The sequence below is a fragment of the Theropithecus gelada genome, chromosome 19 (assembly GCF_003255815.1).
Source record: "Theropithecus gelada isolate Dixy chromosome 19, Tgel_1.0, whole genome shotgun sequence".
Taxonomy (NCBI): Eukaryota; Metazoa; Chordata; class Mammalia; order Primates; family Cercopithecidae; genus Theropithecus; species Theropithecus gelada.
The window spans coordinates 46,109,915-46,131,617 of record NC_037687.1 but is presented as its reverse complement, the minus strand read 5'-3'; the positions used below and the strand labels follow the sequence as shown (position 1 = coordinate 46,131,617).

At 55.3% G+C, this 21,703-nt stretch overlaps 1 protein-coding gene across 4 annotated transcripts; it reads left to right on the top strand.

Moving 5' to 3' along the window:
- Positions 1 to 814: 814 nt before the first annotated feature.
- On the top strand, positions 815 to 19,814 carry KCTD15 (potassium channel tetramerization domain containing 15). 4 transcript variants are annotated; one of them, XM_025368802.1, is made up of 8 exons: positions 815 to 961; positions 2,209 to 2,336; positions 2,617 to 2,712; positions 4,382 to 4,474; positions 5,100 to 5,275; positions 10,842 to 10,986; positions 15,285 to 15,590; positions 16,827 to 19,814. In XM_025368802.1, the coding sequence occupies exons 4-8, from the start codon at positions 4,409 to 4,411 to the stop codon at positions 16,983 to 16,985; spliced, it is 852 nt and encodes a 283-aa protein (XP_025224587.1). In that variant the 5' UTR covers positions 815 to 961; positions 2,209 to 2,336; positions 2,617 to 2,712; positions 4,382 to 4,408; the 3' UTR covers positions 16,986 to 19,814. The 4 variants fall into 4 exon arrangements, with proteins under 4 accessions (XP_025224587.1, XP_025224586.1, XP_025224585.1 ...); XM_025368801.1 differs by lacking the exon at positions 2,209 to 2,336; XM_025368800.1 differs by lacking the exon at positions 2,209 to 2,336 and having other exon boundaries at positions 2,614 to 2,712.
- The last annotated feature ends 1,889 nt before the right edge of the window (positions 19,815 to 21,703 follow it).

Genomic DNA, 21,703 nt, shown 5'->3' with positions numbered 1-21,703 from the left:
TCCCAAGTCCCGCCCCCAGCCCCGGGCGCCGCGGCGGCGGCTGCTCTCCCCTTTGTAACCGAGGAGTCAAGAAATGTGAGAAACGTGCCCTGTGTTACTTATTTGGGAGCCGAAAATTTATGCCCAGCTGAAAGCGCCCGGGGAAATATTACATCAGATGAAATGACAATGATTAAAATCAGCCTCTCCCCCGCCCCCTCCTCGAGCCCGGAGGAGGCCCGGGCGCCGCGTGGCCGGCCGGCGGGGGGCGGGGGGCTGGGCCGCGGAGGGCGCTGGGGCCTGGGCGCACCGCTCCCTGGAGGGTCCTGGCCGCGGCCCCGGCGGGAAGGCGCGGGCTCCGGGAGAGGAGGGTGGGGATCGCCCGGCGAAAGGAGGGGAAACGACGCGTTTTTGTCGCCGAGCGCGGCAGGCGCGGGCGCGCGGAGCTAATTGCGACTCTAATCCTCTGCCCCGCGGCGCAGCCGAGCCCCGAGCCAGGAGTCGCCGCGCGCGCCCGCTCGCGCTGGGTAATTTGGGGCCGGATCGCTGCCCTTTGCGTCCGGGCTGGGCCGCGGCGAGGCGCGGGCTACGGGCTGGAGTGGGGGGCTGGTTTTCTCTCCAGCAATCGAAGGAGGCCGCCGGAGAGAGAGGAGGGAGGAGAGGAGGTGGGAGCGGCGGGAGGGCAGCCGGAGAGCGGCGCGAAGAGGAGGCGGCGGCGGCCGCGAGGAGGGGAGGAGGCGAGGGGAGGGTGGGGAGGGGAGGCCCCGGCGCGCCGCGCCGCGAGGGGCCGCGCGAAGCGGGGGCCGGGGCGGGAGGGGTGGGTGGGGGGAGGGTTGGGGGCGAGAGAGAAAGTAACTCCAGGACGAGACCGGAGCGACCCGCGCAGCGAGCATAGGCGGCGAAGCTGCGCCCGGCGCCCGAGACCGGCGGCTGCGGGGGGCGGGGGCTGCGCCCGAGCCCGATCTGCCGCTCCGGCTCCGAGGTAAGCCTAGCGCGGGCGGCCACCGCTCAGCGCCGCGCACCCCTGTCCCCGAAGTGGCTGCGATACTGAGAAAGTCGCCCGGCCAGGGTCCGGACCTGGGCGGGGGCGGCCGCTTTGTCCCTCTGCTGGGCGGCGGGGGCTGGCGGCGCGGGGGCGCCCAGCACAAAGGCCTGGTGCGAGAGTGGGGCTGCCCACGTGGGCTGGTCCTGGCCGCGGGTGGACCCTCCCCACGCGGGCGGGCTCGGAGCTTCCTGCCGCGCGGTGTGTGTGTGTGTGTGTGTGTGCGCGCGCGCGCGCGCGTGTGTGCAGGTCCCCACACTCTGGCCCCTGTTCTGGGCCGAGCGCCCTGCAGAGCTGGCGAGTTTCCGGGGTCAGAAACGGGCTCACGCAATTGGGGCTTCGAGGTGGACAAGGCCCGGCTTGGCGCCCAAAATCAGAGAAAGTCTCCAGCGGGACAGATGTGCGTCCTCTGACGCCCACCCCAAGAGTCTGAAACCTGGCAGGAGGGGCTGTCGCGCTGGTGGTGGTCCCGGGCGCGCAGGGTTTGGGGCTGGGAGAGGGCCGCGATGAGACGGGATCGCCGCCTGCAGATCCTGTTCCCCGCTGCCCGCCCGCACCCCCTGACCTGGACGCGCGCACCGGGCACACTCGCAAACACACCCGGGGGCGGACCCCCGCCGCTGCAGCGCCTTTCTGTCTTCTGGCGGCCCCCACCCCCGACTGCAGAAAGATAAGCTTCAAGTTTTCGCTCCGTATCTCAAATGTGCATGAAGGAATTTAACTGCACGAGTGAATAACAGCATTAGTTTCAATTAATTTTTTTTAATCCCGGCAACAATAAACTTTGAGAACAAAAGCGCTTTTACGTCCTTAATTAGGCGAGCTTCCCATCTGTGGTCTCCAAGTGTCTGCCTCTTGATTTAACTTTGTCCCCGCCCCGCCTCCACCGCAACCCCTCCCAGCCCAGCCCGGCGCTTCGGGTGCCGCGGCCACCCCGCCCCGCGGCGCCTCCAGCTCTGGCCCAGCGGTCTCCCGTCGCCCCTAAGTTCACACCGGCCGGCTGGCTCCGCGGCGGGGCGAGGGTGGGGAGCTGGCGCGCACCAGGTGGCCCGCCTGCCTCTCGGGGGCCACCCCTGGGACAACTGTGCAGGCCCCCGGGACTTTCGCCCCGGGCCAGCGCCCTGAGTGCGGAGCCGAAGGGAGCTCGAGAGGCGCCTTCTGTTTACCTTTTATGGTTAAAATAACAGCTTAGCAAAAAAGCGACTTCACGAAGAAGCGATTTAGTGAAATCGTCTCAAGCTGCCGCAGCTCAGCCAGTTTAATCACCCCCAGAGAGCCGAACAACTGCGAGCGCAATGGGACACAAAATCATTTTGTGTGTAAATGAGCGTGGCATTCTGCTCACTTCTCTCTGCTCGGGCGGGCGGGGCTCGGCGGCGGGCGGGCGGGGACCCGGGTCTCCCGCCGCAGCTGGAGAAGCGGGTCACTACCGGGCCAGTTTGGAAACCTGTGGGCCCTCCCGACCACTATCGCTGAGGCCCCTGCAACAGGCGGGCCAGGGCGCACTGGGGCTGGGTGGTGGGTTTGATGCTAGTGCTGGTGGAATGAACTTGTATCTCTCACTGCACCCACTTTTGTGCTTCTGACTTAAGCAGTGGTCTCGGAAAGAGGGTCGTGGTCCTGCACAGATGCGCTTGTTGGGGGAAGCCTTGGAGATTCACGGCAAGGCGTAAAGCCTGGGGCTTCCAACGGTAAGTTTCTGGTTTGCCACGAACATCAGGTTGTGCTTGGGAGGTAAAAGGGGCTAAGAACGGTGGATCGGCTTCTGTGATGGGGGCTTGGTGTTCATGTCACTTTGGAATAGTGTCCTGGTATTGGGTAAAATATCTTGCAGTCCGCTTTGATAGAATTTCGGCCAGAATTCCTTCCTGTTCAGTTTATCCTCAGCGCATCTTCCCTTCTGACTCCTCCCCCAGCAGAGCCTCCTAGGGCAGGATAATCCATTCCTGAGGTGTGTTTTGGTTCTCAGAACTCCTTGAGCTAAGTGACCTGGTTTTGTTTTTTTAAGCTTCTGGAACTCAGGAATGCCAAAAGCAGTGGACCCTGAGCCCACAGGCCCCAGTGAGGGTATACATTACACATCACTGTCTGCCCATTGCAACCTCCCACCCCAGTTTTATGTCAGGAAACTTCCCCGGGCACTCAGGGCAGAATAAGTCACAGGAGAGCAACCTTGCTTACGTTTGCAGGATTTGATTCTCATTGGATTAAAATTGGATGTTGAATTTCAAGGCACAGATTTTGATCCCAGAGTTTTAATGGGCAAAAGCAATCCCATGGGTCCCAAGAATGTCATGTGGTTGCTCTCTTATAGATTAAACCTTCAAGAGTCGTCCAGGGTAGGTTTGTGGAAGCCAGTGTCTGTGGATGTGTGAAGGGGGGTGACTATTCACGTGCAGATCTCCTCCTTCCTCCCTTTTGAGACAGCCGTAAATCAGTGAACGGGGCTGCAGAATTCTGTTCCTCCTGCATAGGGCCCGCAAAGCGCCCCTGGGTGTGGCTTCCGGGGACTGAGGGACAATCTTATTTCAGGTGGCTACAGCACAGAGGAGAGTCACTGAGTGCCTCTGGGGAGGAGCAGTAGAAAGGGTCCATTGGTTGATCTGCTTGCTCTCTGCTTCCTCCTGGCCATCTCCTGATGCCTCAGGGGTATGTGATGGCGAGGGGTCTGGAATGCATTAGGCATAGGCAATGCCACTCTGGGAGTCTGGGGAGAAACTGTGAGGTGCAGACTAGGCAAACAAAGACAGGTTTTCTCTGCTATTGGGAGCCACAGAGAAGAGGTGGCTTCCCAGGGGACTTGTCCTTATCTGTGTGCCTGGACTTCTGCATAAAGGCTTCCCTGTGTGGGGGCAGATGCAAGCTGTATCTTATCACCATGGGGATGGTACTAAGAGAGGTCCTAGGTTCCCCGGCCCATGGAGGGTGAGGGGTGCTTTCTGAGCCTTGGTCCACGAGGCTTTTGCAAGAGGAGACACGCTTGGTAACATGGCTTGAAACAAGAATACCAGGAAAATCTGATTTGTTCTGAAACATTTTGGGGCAATAATGGTGAGCATATGTTTCAGTGCTGTCATTAGCTGAATTAGCAGACATGGAGCTGCCCAGAAAACACATGTGTGAGGGTGACTGTGTGTGTGTGTGCATGTGTATGTGTGTCATCTGCTACAGCCTGGAGGCCTGCTTCGGGGTGTGGAGACAGATAGAGACATAGTGGTGGTGGCGTCAATCAGGGAGGGCTGCATGGACCTCGCGGGGTCTCAGAGAGCATGCAGAAAGAACGATTCTAAGTGTCTTTGACTCCATGGTAGATGACTATGAGGAATAAGCCTTCTCTGGTTTCGTCGATGCCTCCCGCAGATACTCTGGGCAGGGATGGAAGCCTAGATGCCTCACCGCAAGGAGCGGCCGAGCGGGTCCTCGCTTCACACACACGGCAGCACCGGCACCGCGGTGAGCCTGCAGGGTGGGCTGGGTCCCCACCAGGGGTCCCCTCTTTCCCTTCTTCCCCAGCACCTGTTCACTGGCTGCCCTTCCTTGGGGCCATGACACTCAAGGTGGCTGTTGACTGGCTGTAGGATTATGTATTTTTGAAACAAAAATGCTCTTAATTTGATGTGAAATTTACTACATGTATAAAACTCAACGCCTTAGGTGCTGAGGAAGTCACTAATTTAGAGGTGTCTCGTTACTGAGACAAACTTGCAAAAAACCCCTGAATCCCAATTCACAAATTGGTGATTCGTTTGTCAGGGGATATTTCACATCTAACACATAAGCCCATGACCTTTAATTAGAATTTTGCAGTTTCTTTTATGCCCCTGGAGGCTGACACCTTGAAAATTTTTTTTTCTTGGTTTCTTATTGCTAATAAGCATCTTTCTTTTTCCCTCTGGTACTTTGAAGAAAATGATGCAAATACACTTAATTACAGTGGTGGCCATAATTTGTCAGCTGAATATGTGATCAGGCACCGGCAGAAGTGATCTGATTAGATCTGTGATCACACTTGCAATAAAGGGAGTGCATGGCCATGTTGTGGAGAAACTCTTGTGTTCCGCTTTATTTTCATCTCTAGGAGGGAGGAAACATGTCCCGGCTGTCTCTCACCCGGTCGCCTGTGTCTCCCCTGGCGGCCCAGGGCATCCCCCTGCCAGCCCAGCTCACCAAGTCCAATGCACCTGTGCACATCGATGTGGGCGGCCACATGTACACCAGCAGCCTGGCCACGCTCACCAAGTACCCTGACTCCAGGTAAGAGCAAGCCCCTTGAAACATCAGGCATGTGTGAGTCAGGGCAGCAGCTGTAATCTGCTGCCTGGGGGATGGGGTCTCTCCCCCCTGTCACTCCACCCACCAGGCTCTCCAGGGTGCACAAGCTGACACAGCCTGAGGGAGCTAGGGTTGGGGAGTGCGAATCTGCCTGTTGAAAGCTGCTGTGCACAGAGGCTTGTGACCCTGACTTGGCGGCATTGGTAGTGCAAGGTGGACCTCCTGACCCACCTGCAGGGGCCTAGGGCTTATTCAGAGCCAGCCCTGCCTGAGCCTGCCAGCAGCGGGCTGGGTAGTCTCACGTACCTTCAAGGTTCCTCTGGAGGAAGACTTAGGCCTGGCCTCTGCAGGGGGTCATTTGTGAGTGATACTGAGTAGGTAAATCTTGGGGTTATGGGGGTGGGTATTTAATCCTATTTCCTATTCCACCCCTGTGAAATTCACAAGGGGAGGGAGGAAGAGCTGTGATAAGCAGCAGTGTGTCATCTTTGTCATTTTCGGTGGCCATTGCTGGGCCCTAGAGGCTAGCAGCAGGCTTTCCTTGGAGCTGGTGTTGCAGTGACTAACTAGGAATGAACCACATACCTCAGCAGTGGATAAAGGATCTCAGGCCAGGACTCTGGTTGGGGGCTCACAGGTACCCTCCATGCTGCTGAACTTACAGGCTGCCCAGGCCCTTGGCCTGCGAGAGGTGCGGGGTGCTGGGTGCTGCCAACTCTCCTGCTCTTCCCTGCAGGGCGTTTCTCTCCTGGGTGAGGGACCTGCTTTCCCCGTTGGCACGGCAGCAGGACTGACCCGAGGTGGGGTGGGTCTCTGAGCAGCTTGCTCAGCCGAGGATGTTTGCTCCTGGCACAGAGAGACGGTCACCGCTCCCCTGGGGCTGCTGAAGGCTGAGCGTGGGAGGGCCAAGGCTGCGGGCATCACCCCTGTGTTACGCATTTAAAATAACAGGAGGAGTTAATTAATCCCCCAGACACTGAGGGATCGTCTCTGGGGAGCATACGTGGCAGGCTGTATTGTCACTGGTGTGGTGGCTCAGAGCAGGGAGGATGGTAGTACGTGGCGGTGGCTTTCCGAGCCTGTTGGGGCTGCAGGGAAGTCCGTGCAGGGGCTCGCGTGGTCCCTTGAGGAGGAAAAACTGGAAATGGATGCAGTGTCTAGTTCCAAATTTAGAGAGTCTAGGGTGCAGATGGTGACTGGTGTTCCAGTACCCCGGGTGGACAGAGACTCAGCCTGGGGTCCTGTGGCCTTGGGGTTTGTGGGGTGGGGACAACAGCCACGAGGCCAGGTGAGCAGTATCAGCCTGTGTGCTCACTCACAGAGCCCTGTCTAGGATGGGAGATAGATTCTGCTTATTTAATTTCCATTTTGCCTTCTGCGGCATTTCCGAGTTGTTTGAGATAGATCAGCCCTTAATCGGTTGACGACATTTGTGAAATTCATAAAACCTTTGCCCACAACCCTCTCTGAAGAGTGTTTCCTGAAATCAGAGTTGCCTGTCTGGAGTAATCACAGCCCAGGCCCTGGGGGAGGCAGGTGGGAGGGGCTTCTCATGCTGGGCTCTTGGCTGCTGCCTGAGAGCCGGAGGGCAGGGGGCCATCTCCCCTCACCCAGCCGCACTGTGCTGCTCACCCATTGCTCTGTTCTGCGGTGTAGGGTGTGCTCTCATGGGGAGCTAGGGCCCCTGTGGCCCTGTGATCTGGCACTTGGGACCCTCCTGGTGTGCCCAAGGGGTGGCAGTCTATGTTCGTTCTTCCCCATGGCTGGGGCTCAAGGTGAATGTTGTTCTGCCTGGATGGCCTCTGGCTGCCATGGGGGCGCTCTGCAGGCCTGAAGCTTTGGACTAGAGACCAGGGATGGTGTGACCTGTAGGACAATCAGGGGCCAGGGGGCCGGGGGGCCTGAGAAGTGGGTCAAGCAGCTGTGCTGGCAAGAGCCCCTCAGATCTCTCTTGTCCTTCTTGTAGTGAATTATTATAATACAAGCACTGTTTGCCACCAATTCTGGAAAAAAAATCAATCTCACCTAGTGTCACTGATCTATGAGACACCTGGAGATGGAGGACTAAGAGTGCTAAGGTCCTCAGGGTGTTTCTGGATGGTGGTGATGACCTGCCCTAGGCAGCACTGTAAAAGCTGGGACCTCCACCCTCAGTTCCCACCGGGAACTCTGCCTGGGCTTCTGGGTCTCGGTGGTCGGGGTGGCCTGGGTGCTGAAGAGCCTCGTGCTGGGTGCCTTGTCTGGTCTGCCTAGGAACAGTCACTGGTCCTCACCTGAGACAGCTGAGCGCAGCCGGGGCTGGGAGTGGACTCCCTGGGCTGGCCCCCTTGCTGGTGTCCTGCCTGCTTGACACCCATTAGATGCCGCCAGCACAGCCACACTCTGACATCCATCCTGACTGTGGGAAGCATCAAATGAAGATGGCCAGGAGCTTCAGAACTCTTAAAACCTGGTGCCTGAAACAGCCAGGAAATTGGAGCCAGAGCTTAAAAAAAAAAAAAGGAAATAAACAAAAAGACGAAGGCCATCCTGATGTTCCCCCTTGTGCACACAGGGCGGGTGGTTGGAGGCATCTTTTCTGTCCCTGAGGGTCCCAGCTGTTGCAGCATGAACTGGTCACCTAATTCCATGGAGGACTTCGGAAGCCGGCGCCTCAAACCCTGCAGCCTCTCTCAGAGGGTGACCTGGGCCGTTTTCCACGGGGAACGTGAAGCCCCTGACAGAGCTGGGAACTCACACCTGCAGGGCTGAGAATGGCTGGGGGCTCCTCCATGGTGATTATCCTCACCTTTCCTCAACCTGCTCACGTCCTTGGCAGCCTTGGACACTGAGGGCATGAAAGGCCTCTGTCCTGGGAGAGGCTGTACAGCTGCCGGTTGATCCAGGAGTCGACACTGAGCCATGGAAAGATCTAGAATCAGCCTGTCCTGAAATAAGGCAGATGGAGAACCTTCTAAACTTGGACCAATGAGACAACCTAGAACCCATCCAGCCCTGGAATGTGGGTGCATCAGGAGTCTTCTAGACCAACAGGACCAGCTAGAGCCTCAGCCAGACCTGACGTCAGAAGGGTCGGGAACTCAGCCAGGCCTAGAATGCTGCCTGCTTACATGGACTTTGGCGCTCCACTGGGAATGGTGGGGAGAGTTCCCAGAGAGGCCGAGGGTTTGGATCTGCTGACTCCCCTGTGGATGTAGCTCTTACTTCCTACCGGTGCCACACGTGGACCTTAGCCACTTGCCAACCACTGCCCATGGTATCTGGCAGCCTGGGCCAGACCCATCTGTCTCCAGGAATGCCGGGTGGCCCTCACTCTGACATCTGGATGCCCACGCTCTTCTAGGCCAGGTCCTAGGGCCTTTGTAACTGGAGCCAGCTGTGCAACCCACAAGCCTTTCCAGCAGGGGCTGTGACCTGCAGTGCCATTGTCACCAGGCCTAGGGGGTTGACAGGGCTCTTCGGCTTTTACAGCTCTGAGATGAATTGTATCTGGGTGGCTGCAGCTCTGGTTCCACAGACTCGGGCTCACAGCAGACTCTGACCTCCCCATGCCCATGACAGCCTTGCCCTTTTCTTTCTTTCTTTCTTTTAAACAACAGCGTTTGGCTTTCTTGGTCAGGCTGGAGTACGTGGTGTGATCCCGGCTCATTGCAACCTCAAACTCCTGGACTCAAGTGATCCTCCCACCTCATCCTCCCAAGCGGGCTACAAGTGCATGCCACCATACCCAGCTAACTTTTAAATTGTTTGTAGAGATGGGGTCTTGCTGTGTTGCCCAGGCTGGTCTCGAACCCCTGGCCTCAAGCAATCCTCCACCTCAGCTTCCCAAAGTGCTGGGATTACAGGTGTGAGCCACGGTGCCCAGCTAAACCGTGTCCTTTATACTACCCTGTTAGGACAGAAATCTGCACTGTGTTCCCAGAGACTCCATACCTGGACAGACCATCATGGCTGATGCATTGAGTGTGCCAGGCCATCAGCGCATAGGATGGTGTGGACGGGAGGCCCTGAGGGCAGACTTGGGTGCTCTAACCCCCTCAGCTCCTGCCCAGCTAGTGTGTCCTGGGTGCAGGTGGCAGTGGGGCAGGACCCTGGAGGCAGCCGACTTGGAGTGGACAGAGGAATGGGCTGCTGTTGGGACAGGGGGCATCCCTGCAGGGGTCCCTGCTGGTGCAGGCAGAGAGTGAAGGGTTTAGGCTCCAGCTTGTGTGCAGGCCAGGCTGGGAAGCCTGGGTCCCAAGCTGGAGCTACTGTTCTCCCAGCTGTGCAGAGAAGCTGCCACCTTGGCAGGGTCCAGAGAAGCTGCCACCTTGGCAGGGTCCAGCTGGGCAGGAGTGTGGCCCTGCCTGCTGAAGGATGTGGTGGTGCTGCCTTTGGGGAAACGATGCCAACCTCCTTCCTGTTCGAACACCAAGCCAAGCCCTTGGCTATCCCCACCCCTCTTTAGGGTTCCTAGTTATCCATAGCTCGACCTGGGTTCTGCCAGGGCAGTTTCCAAACCAGAGCTGGCCGCTCTGGGCACTGGGGAGGTGGTATCAGTCCTGGCTCTGAGACCTGGCTCCTTCTCCCTGGAGTGGACAGGGACAGGCATCAGGGGCTCCCCAAGACCCTTCTCCCGGTCTTGCATTTGTTAGAACCACTGCCCTTCAGAGGACAGGGTACCGGCACCTGCCTTCTCTCCAGTCCCCATCCCCCACCACTAGGTGTGGTATGCATACACTCCGGCATGTGTGCACATATGTATGCACTGTGGCGCATGTGTGTGCATGGTTTCTGTGTGTGTACATACTGGTGTGTGTGTATGTCTGTGTTGTGGCATGTGTGCAAGGGCCCTGTTGCATGTGTGTACCGTGGCACACTTGCCATCCCTCCTGTCTGCCTCTTCTCCCCGTGGGCTCCCTGAGTGAACGGCAGTGGGGCATTTGTGCCGTCATGTCTCTGGGTACCTGGTATTGACAGGTGCGTGTCTTTTCCTGGATGTGTCTGGGTCCGCGTGATATGTGTGTGTTGGGAAGGAAGGGACCGTGTGACCCCGTGCCTGTTGCACAGGCCTGTTGTGTCTCACACTCGTTTACATGGGTTGGGCGGGGAGGATGTATGTCCTGGCTGGTTTACTGGGTGTGTAGCTGTTGGCAGGGGTGTTGGATGGTTCATGTGCATTTTCTGGATGGATCTGTCTGGCAGGGTGTGTGCACCAGGCCTGTGACCAGCTGGTTTGTGTGTAGGGGATAAGGTGCCTGTGTCTTGCCATAGCTTTCCAGGCTTGTAACATAACATGTGTTGGCGGGCTGGTGTGTACAGCTGGGTGTGCCCCTCTCTGGCTGTGACTCGCAGGTGTAGGCAGGATGTGTGGTGTGTCCTGTCAACTGTAGCCTGGCTGCCCCGGGTGTGTGCAGATGTTGCCAGGCCTGGAACACTTCCAGAGTCACCTACGTCAGGTCCCTCGCCCCTCCAGCCGTGTGGGCCCTAAGGAGTGGGGGCAGGGCGTGGGAAGACAGGTGGACTTGGCCCCATCCTTCAGACATCCCACCTCACCTGTCTCTCCTAGAATAAGCCGCCTCTTCAATGGCACTGAACCCATCGTCCTGGACAGTTTGAAGCAACATTATTTCATTGACCGGGATGGGGAGATTTTCCGCTACGTCCTGAGCTTCTTGCGGACGTCCAAGCTGCTGCTCCCGGATGACTTTAAGGTAAGTCCATGGCTGGCGGCCCCCCTGCGCTGCCTGTGCGATGGCATTACACAGGGGACGCTGTGACTTAATAAATGGACCCCTGGTTGTCATGGTAACCATAAAAAGTTAAACGATGAAGCCGAGGGCTAAATCAGTTTTTCTAAACTAATTTTGTTTTCTCACATTTTTAGCTTATTTATCAGGGTATATAACAACAATTAAGCTGCGGAACGTACCCCAACTGAACATTTGTCGTGTTTAAACATGGGCGTGTGCCAGCGATATAGTAGTTAGAGGTTCATAAATCTGTTCCATCGGCTGGGCGTGGTGGCTCATGCCTGTAATCCCAGCACTTTGGGAGGCCAAGGTGGGTGGATCACTTGAGGTCAGGAGTTCGAGGCCAGCTTGGCCAACTTGGTGAAACCCCATCTCTACTAAAAATACAAAAATTAGGCCAGGCACGGTGGCTCACGCCTGTAATCCCAGCACTTTGGGAGGCCGACGCGGGTGGATCATGAGGTCAGGAGTTTGAGACCAGCCTGGCCAAGATGGCGAAACCCTGTCTCTACTAAAAATAGAAAAATTAGCCAGGCGTGGTGGCAGGCCTGTAATCCCAGCTACTCGGGAGGCTGAGGCAGGAGAATCACCTGAACCCAGGAGGCAGAGGTTGCAGTGGGCCGAGTACTCTAGCCTGGACGACAGAGGAAGACTTCATCGCAAAAAAAAAAAAAAAAAAAAAAAAGAGGAAAACACAAGAAAAAAATAAAAAGATAACTGTAATTAGACTTTGAAAAATAAAGTATTAAAAAAATACGAAAATTAGCCAGGTGTGGTGGCAGGCGCCTGTAACACCAGCTACTTGGGAGGCTGAGGCAGGAGAATCTTTTGAACCCAGGAGGTGGAGGCAGAGGTTGCAGTGAGTCGAGATCACATCACTGCACTCCAGCCTGGATGACAGAGCAAGACTCTCTCAAAAAAAAAAAAAAAAAAAGTCTGTTCCGTGTTGGGCAATTTGCAGGGAGAAAAGCCCTGATGACCGAAACAGATACCCTTTAAACAAGGTAACCTCCAGGTCTCAGGGTGAGCCCATCGGCAGGTGACCTGGTTCCCTGGGTCCTGCCTCAGTGCTGAGCCCCTCCCACGTGTCAGGGACCCTGGGAGGAAGGAAACTCAGGCCTAGGGTACACTGGCATATACTAATACTAGCAAATATCTGTCCTTCCTTCCTTCATTCCTTCCTCTATTCAAAGGACCAGTAGCCCTGGGGCCTTGTCTTTCATCCAACGCAGTTACTGGGTGCCAGCCACTGAATTCAGGCTGAAAACAGTGAAACACACACATTAGGCCCTGCCCCACAATACTTACAGTCTAGGAGGCAGACAGATACTGAACTTGAATTCCATGTGACCTGGGCTGGGTGGGTTTGAAAGACACGAAGTTCATCTGGGTGGTAAAGGCAGAACGGGGCCAAACAGGTGTGACGGCCTTGGTGCAGGGGATGGGGGCGGCAGATGGCTTGATGCATTCCAGAACTGGAAAGAAGGTGTCAAGCCTGGAGCCTTATGGCCTGGGAGGGGAAGGGCAGGAAAGGAGGCTGCTGTTTGATGTGAGGACCTTGGCGGGTGGCCCAGTGCCTGGCATTTAACTCTGAATGCAGTGGAAGGGGTGTGTGCAAGGGAAGGGCAGTTAGGTCTGCAAATTGGGAAGATCTCTCTGACTGCTGTGTGGGGAAGGAGGCAGGGAGGGGTGGGGGTGGGTGCAGTGAGGCAATTATGGATGAGGCCCCTTCCCCAGGCCAAGGGAGGCTGGGTGGAGGCTTTGGATGGACCAGGATGGAGATAGAGAAGATGGCGCAAGGTGGCACATCAGACTTCTGTTTAGCACAGGCACAGTGGCTCACTACGGTCATCCCAGCACTTTGAGAGGCCGAGTGGGGAGGATCCTTTGAGGCCTGGAGTTCAAGACCAGCCTGGGCAACATAGCGAGACCCTGTCTATACAAAAATTTTTTTTAATTCAAAAAGGCCAGGCGCAGTGGCTTACACCTGTAATCCTAGCACTTTGGGAGGCCGAGGTAGGTGGATCACCTGAGGTCAGGAGTTTGAAACCAGCCTGACCAATATGGTGAAACCCCATCTCTACTAAAAATACAAAAATGAGCTGAGCATAGTGGTGGGCACCTGTAGTCCCAGCTACTTAGGAGACTGAGACAGGAGAATTGCTTGAACCCAGGAGGCGGAGGTTACAGTGAGCCAAGATCGCACCACTGCACTCCAGCCTGGGCGACAGAGCGAAATTAAGTAAGTAAGTAAGTGAGTGAGTAAGTAAGTAAGCACCACTGCACTCCAGCCTGGACAACAGAGCGAAATTCCGAAATTCCATAAGTAAGTAAATAAATAAATAAGCAAGCAAGCAAGCAAAAGCATGTGGTTGTGGCAGTGTAAAGGGCCTCTTGCGGGTGCCCCGGGGCTTGTGGCTTGAATTCTGAGTTGGTAAGTCCAGGCCCAGGGTGGACCAGGCTGTGGGAGTGGGGTTTCTGCCCCTGCATGGGCAAGCTGGTGGGGCATCAGATGGAGAAATTCTGGGCCATGACAAAAGATGGGATTGTCTGGTATGCGGTTATCATTTAAAATCTCAGGAGAATGGCCAGGAGAGGTAGCTCACACCTGTAATCCCAGTGCTTTGGGAGGCCAAGGCAGGAGGATCATTTGATCCCAGGAATTCCAGACCAGCCTGGACCCTGTGTCTACAAATAATAATAATAATTATTATTATTATCCTGGCATGATGGCTCATTCCTGTAGTCTCAGCTGCTTGGGAGACTGAGACAGGAGGATCCTTTGAGCCTGGAAGTTCAAGGCTGCAGAGAGCTATGATCACATCACTGCACTGCAGTCTGGGCTACAGAATGAGACCCTGTCTTAAAAGATAAAATAAAAATCTCAGAAGCAAGTGGGAGTGGAGAGAGCAGAGGCCCAGGATAGAGCCCTGAGGAACCCTTGCATGAGGCAGAAGAGGCAGGATGGGCCACTGACCAATGAGAGGCCCAGGGGTCAGGGTTAGAATCTAGGCCTCCCTGGAGGCAGTTCCAAAAGCCAGGACCAGCAGGTGGAAGGGACTTAGGGCCTGTAGGTCAGGGGGCTGGGCTTCCTTGCCTCTTCCTCAGGCATGAGTCATGGGACCTATGGGACCTTGGCCACTCCTGGTGGGGTGGGTATGGGTGAGCGTGTATGGTGTGCATATGTGACCTGGGGCATGGGGCCACTATCAGTGCCTGAGGGACGGTCTGTGTGAGCCTGCTCTGCCCAGAAGGGGGCTGCCTGGCAGGGGGCAGGCTTCCCCTCCCCCGGACAATATCACACTCTGCTTGTTTGGGCAGGGGCTGGACCAGGCACTTGACACATCTTGCATCCTTTGATCCTCACTTTAATTCCCTGAACTGGTTGTTTATATCCATTTTATACATAAGGGAACTGAGGCCGGGTGCAGTGGCTCACACCTGTAATCCCAGCACTTTGGGAGGCCGAGGTGGGTGGATCACATGAGGGCAGGAGTTCAAGACCAGCCTGGCTAGCATGGAAAAACCCCATCTCTACTAAATATAAAAGTTAGCTGGGTGTGGTGGCAGGCGCCTGTAGGTCCCAGCTACTCGGGAGGCTGAGGCATGAGAATCGTGGAGTTTGCTCTGAGCCAAGATCGAGCCACTGCACTCTAGCCTGGGTGACAGAGAGAGTCCGTCTTTAAAAAGAAAAAAAGGAACTGAGACGTTCAGTGAGTGAGGTATAGAGGTTTAGAGGTCTCAGGGCTGGTTGATGATAAAGGTGAAAATCTGACCCAGGCAGGCCTGGCTGGAGAAGAACTGTTTTTGCTTCCAGGTGGGCTGTGAGCTTCTCCAGGATGGGCACAGGCCGGCTGCCTTGTGCCCAGCATGATCTCTTCTCTCGGTGGGATTCTAAGGCAGCAGCAGGTCCCCAGGCATAGGCACAGCCTCCTCCTTTAGTGGAGCTTCCGGTCTTTCCATGGGGAGGCTTCACTGCCCAGTCCCTGGGGCCAGATGGAAGAGTTCAGGGGGGCTGGCACAGGTGCACATCAGCGGCTGCCCTTGGGACAAGGCTAGGTTCCTTATACTTGCAAACACTCAGTTGCCCCATCTGTACAATGGGTGCAACCGGCCCAGTCCACACGATGCCCTGGGAGTCGCAGTTCCTGCAGAATTGGTTGGAACCGGCAGGCCGCCTCCCACCTCCCCCTTCCCCCGCTCCCCCCACCCACCCCTACCCCGACACCTACATCAACACCCTGTGCGCCTGTCCCCAGGACTTCAGCCTGCTGTACGAGGAGGCGCGCTACTATCAGCTGCAGCCCATGGTGCGCGAGCTGGAGCGCTGGCAGCAGGAGCAGGAGCAGCGGCGCCGCAGCCGGGCCTGTGACTGCTTGGTGGTGCGCGTCACGCCCGACTTGGGCGAGCGGATCGCACTCAGCGGCGAGAAGGCCCTTATCGAGGAGGTCTTCCCTGAGACCGGAGACGTCATGTGCAACTCCGTCAACGCCGGCTGGAACCAGGACCCCACGCACGTCATCCGCTTCCCGCTCAACGGCTACTGCCGGCTCAACTCGGTACAGGTGAGGGCTGCGCGCTGCCCCCTCCCCGCCGCACCCCCGGTGTCCGCGGAGCCCTCCAGGGGCAGAGTGAGCTGGAGGGAGGCGCGATCCCTGAAATGGTGAAGCCCTCCGTGCCATCCTACAAAAAAGGCAACAATGTGTGGATGCATAATTTATGTCCCTCTCATAATTAAATGATGGTGCCTGGGGGATGGACTTAAAAAAATCGATCTGAACTTTTTTTTTTTCCCCAAAAGGATGTTCTATAAAAATGGCCCAGAGTATTTTCAACAAAGCGTGCTTCATTTGACACCCACATTCTGACTCTGGATTCGAATTAAACCCAGGCAACAGGCGAGGCAGGACAGAGGCTGAATGGAAAGGTGGCCTGGAGCCCCTTCCCTCTCCTTGCTGACCTGGGAGCCGCAGGCACCCACCAGCTGCCAAGAGAATCCCTGGACCGGCTCTTCCTGGATGGGTCCAAGAATTGGACAACTCAGATGGAGTGAGGGCCTATTTTCCAACAGCTCTTCGCAGACCCAAGAGCTTGGCACATTTCCGGTTTAGGGTAGAATGGGCTTTGCAGGGAAGAGGTCCCCCCATGCATGCATTCCACAGCCTGTTGGTCAGAACTTGCTAGTTGCAGGAGACAGGTGTTACACACAGTCATCAGGCCTCACCCTCCCAGAGACACAGACCCACATAGTTGTGGATGCCTGCAGAGACTCAAATATTGAGAGGACTTCTCCTTTTTCTCTCCCTCCAGAGCTCCCACTAGCTGATGTGCCCCCAGGCCTCAAACCACCTGGAATGCACAGCTCAGGGAAGCCGCTGGATGCCTAGAGGCTGAAGGACAGGGAACTCTCCATTATTGGGGCAGGACTCAGTTAGGCAGGATGCTTGGGGCCATGTGTCTGGAGAAAGGGTACAGGTTACACCCTACAGAAGAAAGAAGGGACCCAAAGGCTCTTTTTGCCTCCTGGAATCAAGGCCCTGAGGGCAGCAGAATGGTGACCTGGGTGGGGTCATCCAACTGGGTTTGGTAACCTGAGGGGTCACTGGGCCTGGCAACTTCTGTCCCTCTGATGGTGGAACCCAGCACGTGGTTCTGTAGGGACCTTTGTTGGTGACCGAGACTGATACCATCACAGAAGGTGCTCTGGCTGGCTGCCCCAGCAGGCACCCACCTGCCTGCCAGGCCAAGCCAGGTGTCCTCTTGCAGCTTGGCCTTGATGACCTCTGTTTCTTCCTGGGCAGGTCCTGGAGCGGCTGTTCCAGAGGGGTTTCAGCGTGGCCGCGTCCTGTGGGGGCGGCGTGGACTCCTCCCAATTCAGTGAGTACGTGCTTTGCCGGGAGGAGCGGCGGCCACAGCCCACCCCCACTGCTGTTCGGATCAAGCAGGAACCCCTGGACTAGGCCCTGCTTCAGTGCCTACCTGGGCCCCCCCAGGAACCTGGAAACAGTGCTGGGGAGTTCTGCCTGTGTATGCTTGGCCATGGGCTTGAGACTGAGGGTGAGGCTAGAGGGTCCAAAGCTGGCCCAGCAAGCACCAGGGCCCCAGGTGTCATGGCAACAGAATGTAGGATGCTGGAGGCATGCCTGCAGAAGGACTGCTGATGTGACCCAAAGATGCAGCGGTGGGAACTCGGCTGCCAGCTCTCCCAGCCCCTCAGCTTCCCAGCCTGGCGCAGCATCCTCTGAGGCCCCGGGGCCTGCTGGGTTGGGTTTGGAAGAGTCGTCTGCAGCTACTTCAGAGGAGCTGTTTATCCCTCTCCACGCAGGGCAGACTCTGGCGGGTCTCCTAGCGTCCGAGATGGCTTATTTTTCTACAGTATTTAAAATGGATGCAACCCTAACTGCAGAAGTCAGAGAGGCTGACAAGGACCAACGCTTCTTTATCTGGTGCTCAGTTCTCAGTCGGACGTGCAGCATGGCTGCGCAGCATGGCCACAGGGTGGACCAGCTGCCTGGCATTCAGGCCCAGATGCCTGCAGGGCTGGGGCTCTCGGGACAGATGCAGGGATGTGTGCTGCAGGGCTGCTGGGAGGAGAGTGGTGGGGGCCTGAGGGCTGAGTGACTCTGTAACCACCTGAGACCTTCACTGTTGCTGCCGTCGGGGGCTCAGGCTGCACTCCCCGGGTCACCTGACCTCCTCCTGCCCGGGGGCTTCTGGTTCTGTCTGTGTGGACCGGCACCTGGGCTGCTGGAGAAGTCTCCTCCCATTCGGACCAGCCTCAGGGCTGCACCTTACCTCAGGAATGGGCCCCACCACAAAGGGGCCCATCTGTCAGCAGCGTCTTCTAGGTCCCCAGCTCAGGGAGCCATCCCCAGCTCCAGTTTTCTCATGCGAGTATGCACAGAGTTTTAATTAAACTTGTTAAACTAGCCTGCCGATGAGACCTGGACACAGGCAGACCTGGCGCTCTTGACCCCCGATTCCAGTGAGGACTGGCCCTGAGGAGTCCTTGCAGACCTGCTGCCGCCCCCCACGACAGGCCCAAAGATGGACACTGCTCCCCCGGCCTTGTGACAGCTCCCGGAGTGTTCTCCAGTGGAGAAACCACAGAGGACTGGTGGGTGGGGCTCCCCAGCCATCACCATCCTGTGTACAATGGCTGTAGACTTGTATATGGCTCCTTTAATATTGTAAAGATGCTGATGTACAATTGTCGTGCGTTTGTGTGAACACATTGCGTTCCCAGTCCGTGCCATAAATGATGCTCTCAAGCAAAAGACTGGAGGCTCTGTCCTGTGCAGAAGCAGCGGCCGGACTCCCACATTCGATGTTGTGCAGGGAGGTTTGGGGGCGGAACGGATTCCTCCCTTGGATCCTTCAGTTCACATCGAGGAATAACCCGCAGCGGTGGTGGGGGAAGGTCAGCCGCTGGGTCTTGAGCTTGGTGTTATTTATTGCATTTGGGTGCCTGTCCCCTCCGGGCAGCACAGATTCTGAATCCTGATTCACAGCCCCTAGCCAGATGGGAACTGGGAAAGAGACAGAAGGCGTCTGGGTGCTTTTGAACCCTGTCTTAAATGTTTGGGATTTTCTCTCTCACTGTTCCTTGGTTGGGGATGATGTCCTCTTTAGACCCCCACGTAATGGTATGAGGAGGTGGCAGGCGGTGGCTCAGGCCAGCTGGGGGGGCCGAGTTGCGCTGCCAGTGTGAGACCTGCAGTTCACCTGAGCACAGAACGAGATCTCAGTATGCCTCTATGTAAACAGATTCACATAGGCCTCCAATTTTAATGAGACTTTTTGCATTTTTTTCTCAAAGCCCTTATGTTCTAACCCATGAGAACCATTTTACCTGCCCCCTAAGGGCCACCAGCTTCGACTTGCCTCAGGGGACAGCCGCACAGACCAGCCTCTCCCTGTCCAAGGCCGCAGAGCAGACGCCATTCCATTGTACAATCGAATTTGCTGGACAAACTTGATAGGTTTCTTTGCTTAGCAACGAGCCTATAGTTGGCACATCTGCGTTTTGGCATCTGAGGCTCCCATCTGAGTGGAGGAGAAAGTGTTGTGTTTATTAGCAAGGAAGTCTTGTGAAAACAGCTCGCTGCTGTGTGTGTTTATGGATTTTTCTGATATAACAGCCAGCATGGTTACCGAGTGGTAGAGATTCTCGAACATTCTCAAACTCTCTTTTTGGGTAAATCATTGTGCTAAAAATAAAATTTATTAATAAAGAAGGGGAAAAAGGAGTAACTACCTGACTAAATGTTACTCTAATTTATTTATTTCTTTACTAACTAAGTAAAACCAGGAAGTATGATTTCACATCAACCAGAGAATTTCTGAATTTATAGAGAAATACTATGTTCCCATAATGATGCTATAATTCTAATATATCTAGTCCCCATAAACAGTAAGTACAAATTATCATTCCTTTAAAGCATTTTTACACTTCCTAGAATGAGTATATTATAAGCAATCTTTTGTCAAATGCCAGCAGTATAAATGTTACTTCTGCTCTTTGTAAACCTCAAAACTCATTATTCTTGATTATAAGCAACTGGACAGAACCGTGCCAAAGCTTCCCAGTTTCCCACCAAACCCCTGCCAGTGAGTACAGAGAACTCGCAAAGCCACAGCAGGTGGCCCCAGCCACTGTCCCACTCACTGGGGGCCCAATGCCAGGTCACAACACTAATAATATCTTTCAAAAAATGTGTCTTTTTTTTTTTTTTTTAAGCTACTGCTTGACTGTTCCTTAGAATAAATAAAGGATATTTTATAAATTACAGCTCTAGCCCTTGGTTTGTAATTCACGGAAGCAGCCACAATCAGGTACTCCGGCATGAGTCCTCGGGAACCACCACTCCCCACACTTGGGACCTGGTGTGGCTACTGAATAGGTCCTTAACATCCCAAGTCCCAAATCCCAAAGCTTCCTGATTTGAGGACCGACCAGAGAGCAGCAGTGTGGTCTCTATGCGCTCGGTGCATATGCTGTTGGCAGATCTGGTGGGGAAGGTGGTACAGGCATGGCCTCCCTTCACCTCTCCAGACCCCCAAGCCTGGACTCAAGTGTTCAGGCTGTGATGAGTGTGTTGCACTATGTTGGTTTTGCATATGTATATATCTGTGAACCAAACCACTAACACATTTGAAAAAAGGAAAGTGAGCGGGTCACAGTGACTCATGCCTGTAATCCCAACACTTTGGGAGGCCGAGGCGGGAGAATTGCTCGAGCACAGGAGTTCAAAACAAGCCTGGGCAATTTGGTGAGACCCCATCTCTACAAAAGAATTTAAAAATGAACCAGGCATGGTGTCCTGTGCCTATAGTCCCAGCTACTCAGGAGACTGAGGTGGGAGGATCACTTGAGTCCAGGAGGTTGAGGCTGCGGTGAGCCATGTTCGCATCTCTGCACTCCAGCCTAGGCAACAGAGCAAGCCCCTGTCTCAAAATAAAATTAAAAAGAGAAAGCACAGCCGAGTGTGGTGGCTCACGCCTGTAATCCCAGCTCTTTGGGAGGCCGAGGTGAGTGGATCCCCTGAGGTCATGAGTTCAAGACCAGCTTTGGCCAACATGGTGAAACCCCGTCTCTACTAAAATTACAGAAAAAAAAAAAATTAGCCAGACATGGTGGCATGTGCCCGTAGTCCCAGCTACTTGGGAGGCTGAGACACGAGAATCGCTTGAATCCGGGAGGCATAGATTGCAGTGAGCCGAGATCTCACCACTGTACTCTAGCCTGGTGACAGAGCGAGGCTCCATCTAAAAAAAAAAAAAAAAAGGGAAAGCACAGATGTGAGAAATGGGGAAACTGTATCCGTTAAGCCACTGACCAAGAGAATATTTAACTTGACTAAGCCCATCAGAGCCTGCTCTCTTCCCCTCCCTGGAGGCCAACCCACGTTCTTGGGGGAATGCTGTCTGCCAAGATGGCCCCATCCCATCTAAGCCCTGCCTTCCCTCCTGATTCTCCAGAGACAGGAAAATGGCTGCATTGGCCCTGGAAGATACTCAGTTTCTCCTAAGTAGATGACCAGGTGGAAAATACAAAAATGGGAACTGCCAGGGCATATTCAGTTGGAGGCAGGAAAACTGCCTCAGTTCAAAACAATAGGGAGGTCTAGACAGAGCTAGAGGGACAACTGATGGCCAGAGAAGGCGGCCGCTGGCCTGGATGGAGTCTTGCCTCTGGGCTGATGTAGCTGTTACAGGAAGTAGGATGTCACAGTTTGATGGACATCTCAAGGGGAGTTGGCAAATGTGTTTAGCCACGAGGCTCAAGTCAGTCAGGTAATATTGGTCTTGTCACATGTGTGACGAGAATGTGGGTGGCTCTCTTTGCTCACCCCAACCCCGCCCAAAGGAGGAGACTCATTGTAGAGAGAAGGCTTGCCCTCACCTGGAGATCAGCGGCTGGCAGCCATCTTATCTCTGATGGGAGATTTGATGTGGAGTTACCTGCACTGAAGAGTCTGGGTCACTGTATAAGGTAAAAACCCACATTGTTAACTGCCACAAATTTTAAAATTGTCTACAAATGGATATGCTTAGAACAAATGGTAAGAATAGGGTCGGGGCGGTGGCACACACCTGTAATCCCAGCACTTTGGGAGGCCGAGGTGGGTGGATCATTTTAGGTCAGGAGTTCGAGACCAGCCAGGCCAACATGGTG

Coding starts and splice junctions, on each gene's coding strand:
- KCTD15 (XM_025368801.1), top strand. CDS start 4,409: ATGCCTCACCGCAAGGAGCGGCCGAGCGGGTCCTCGCTTCACACACAC. Junction 4,475..5,099: donor ACGGCAGCACCGGCACCGCG/GTGAGCCTGCAG, acceptor TTTCATCTCTAG/GAGGGAGGAAACATGTCCCG. Junction 10,987..15,284: donor TGCTCCCGGATGACTTTAAG/GTAAGTCCATGG, acceptor GCCTGTCCCCAG/GACTTCAGCCTGCTGTACGA.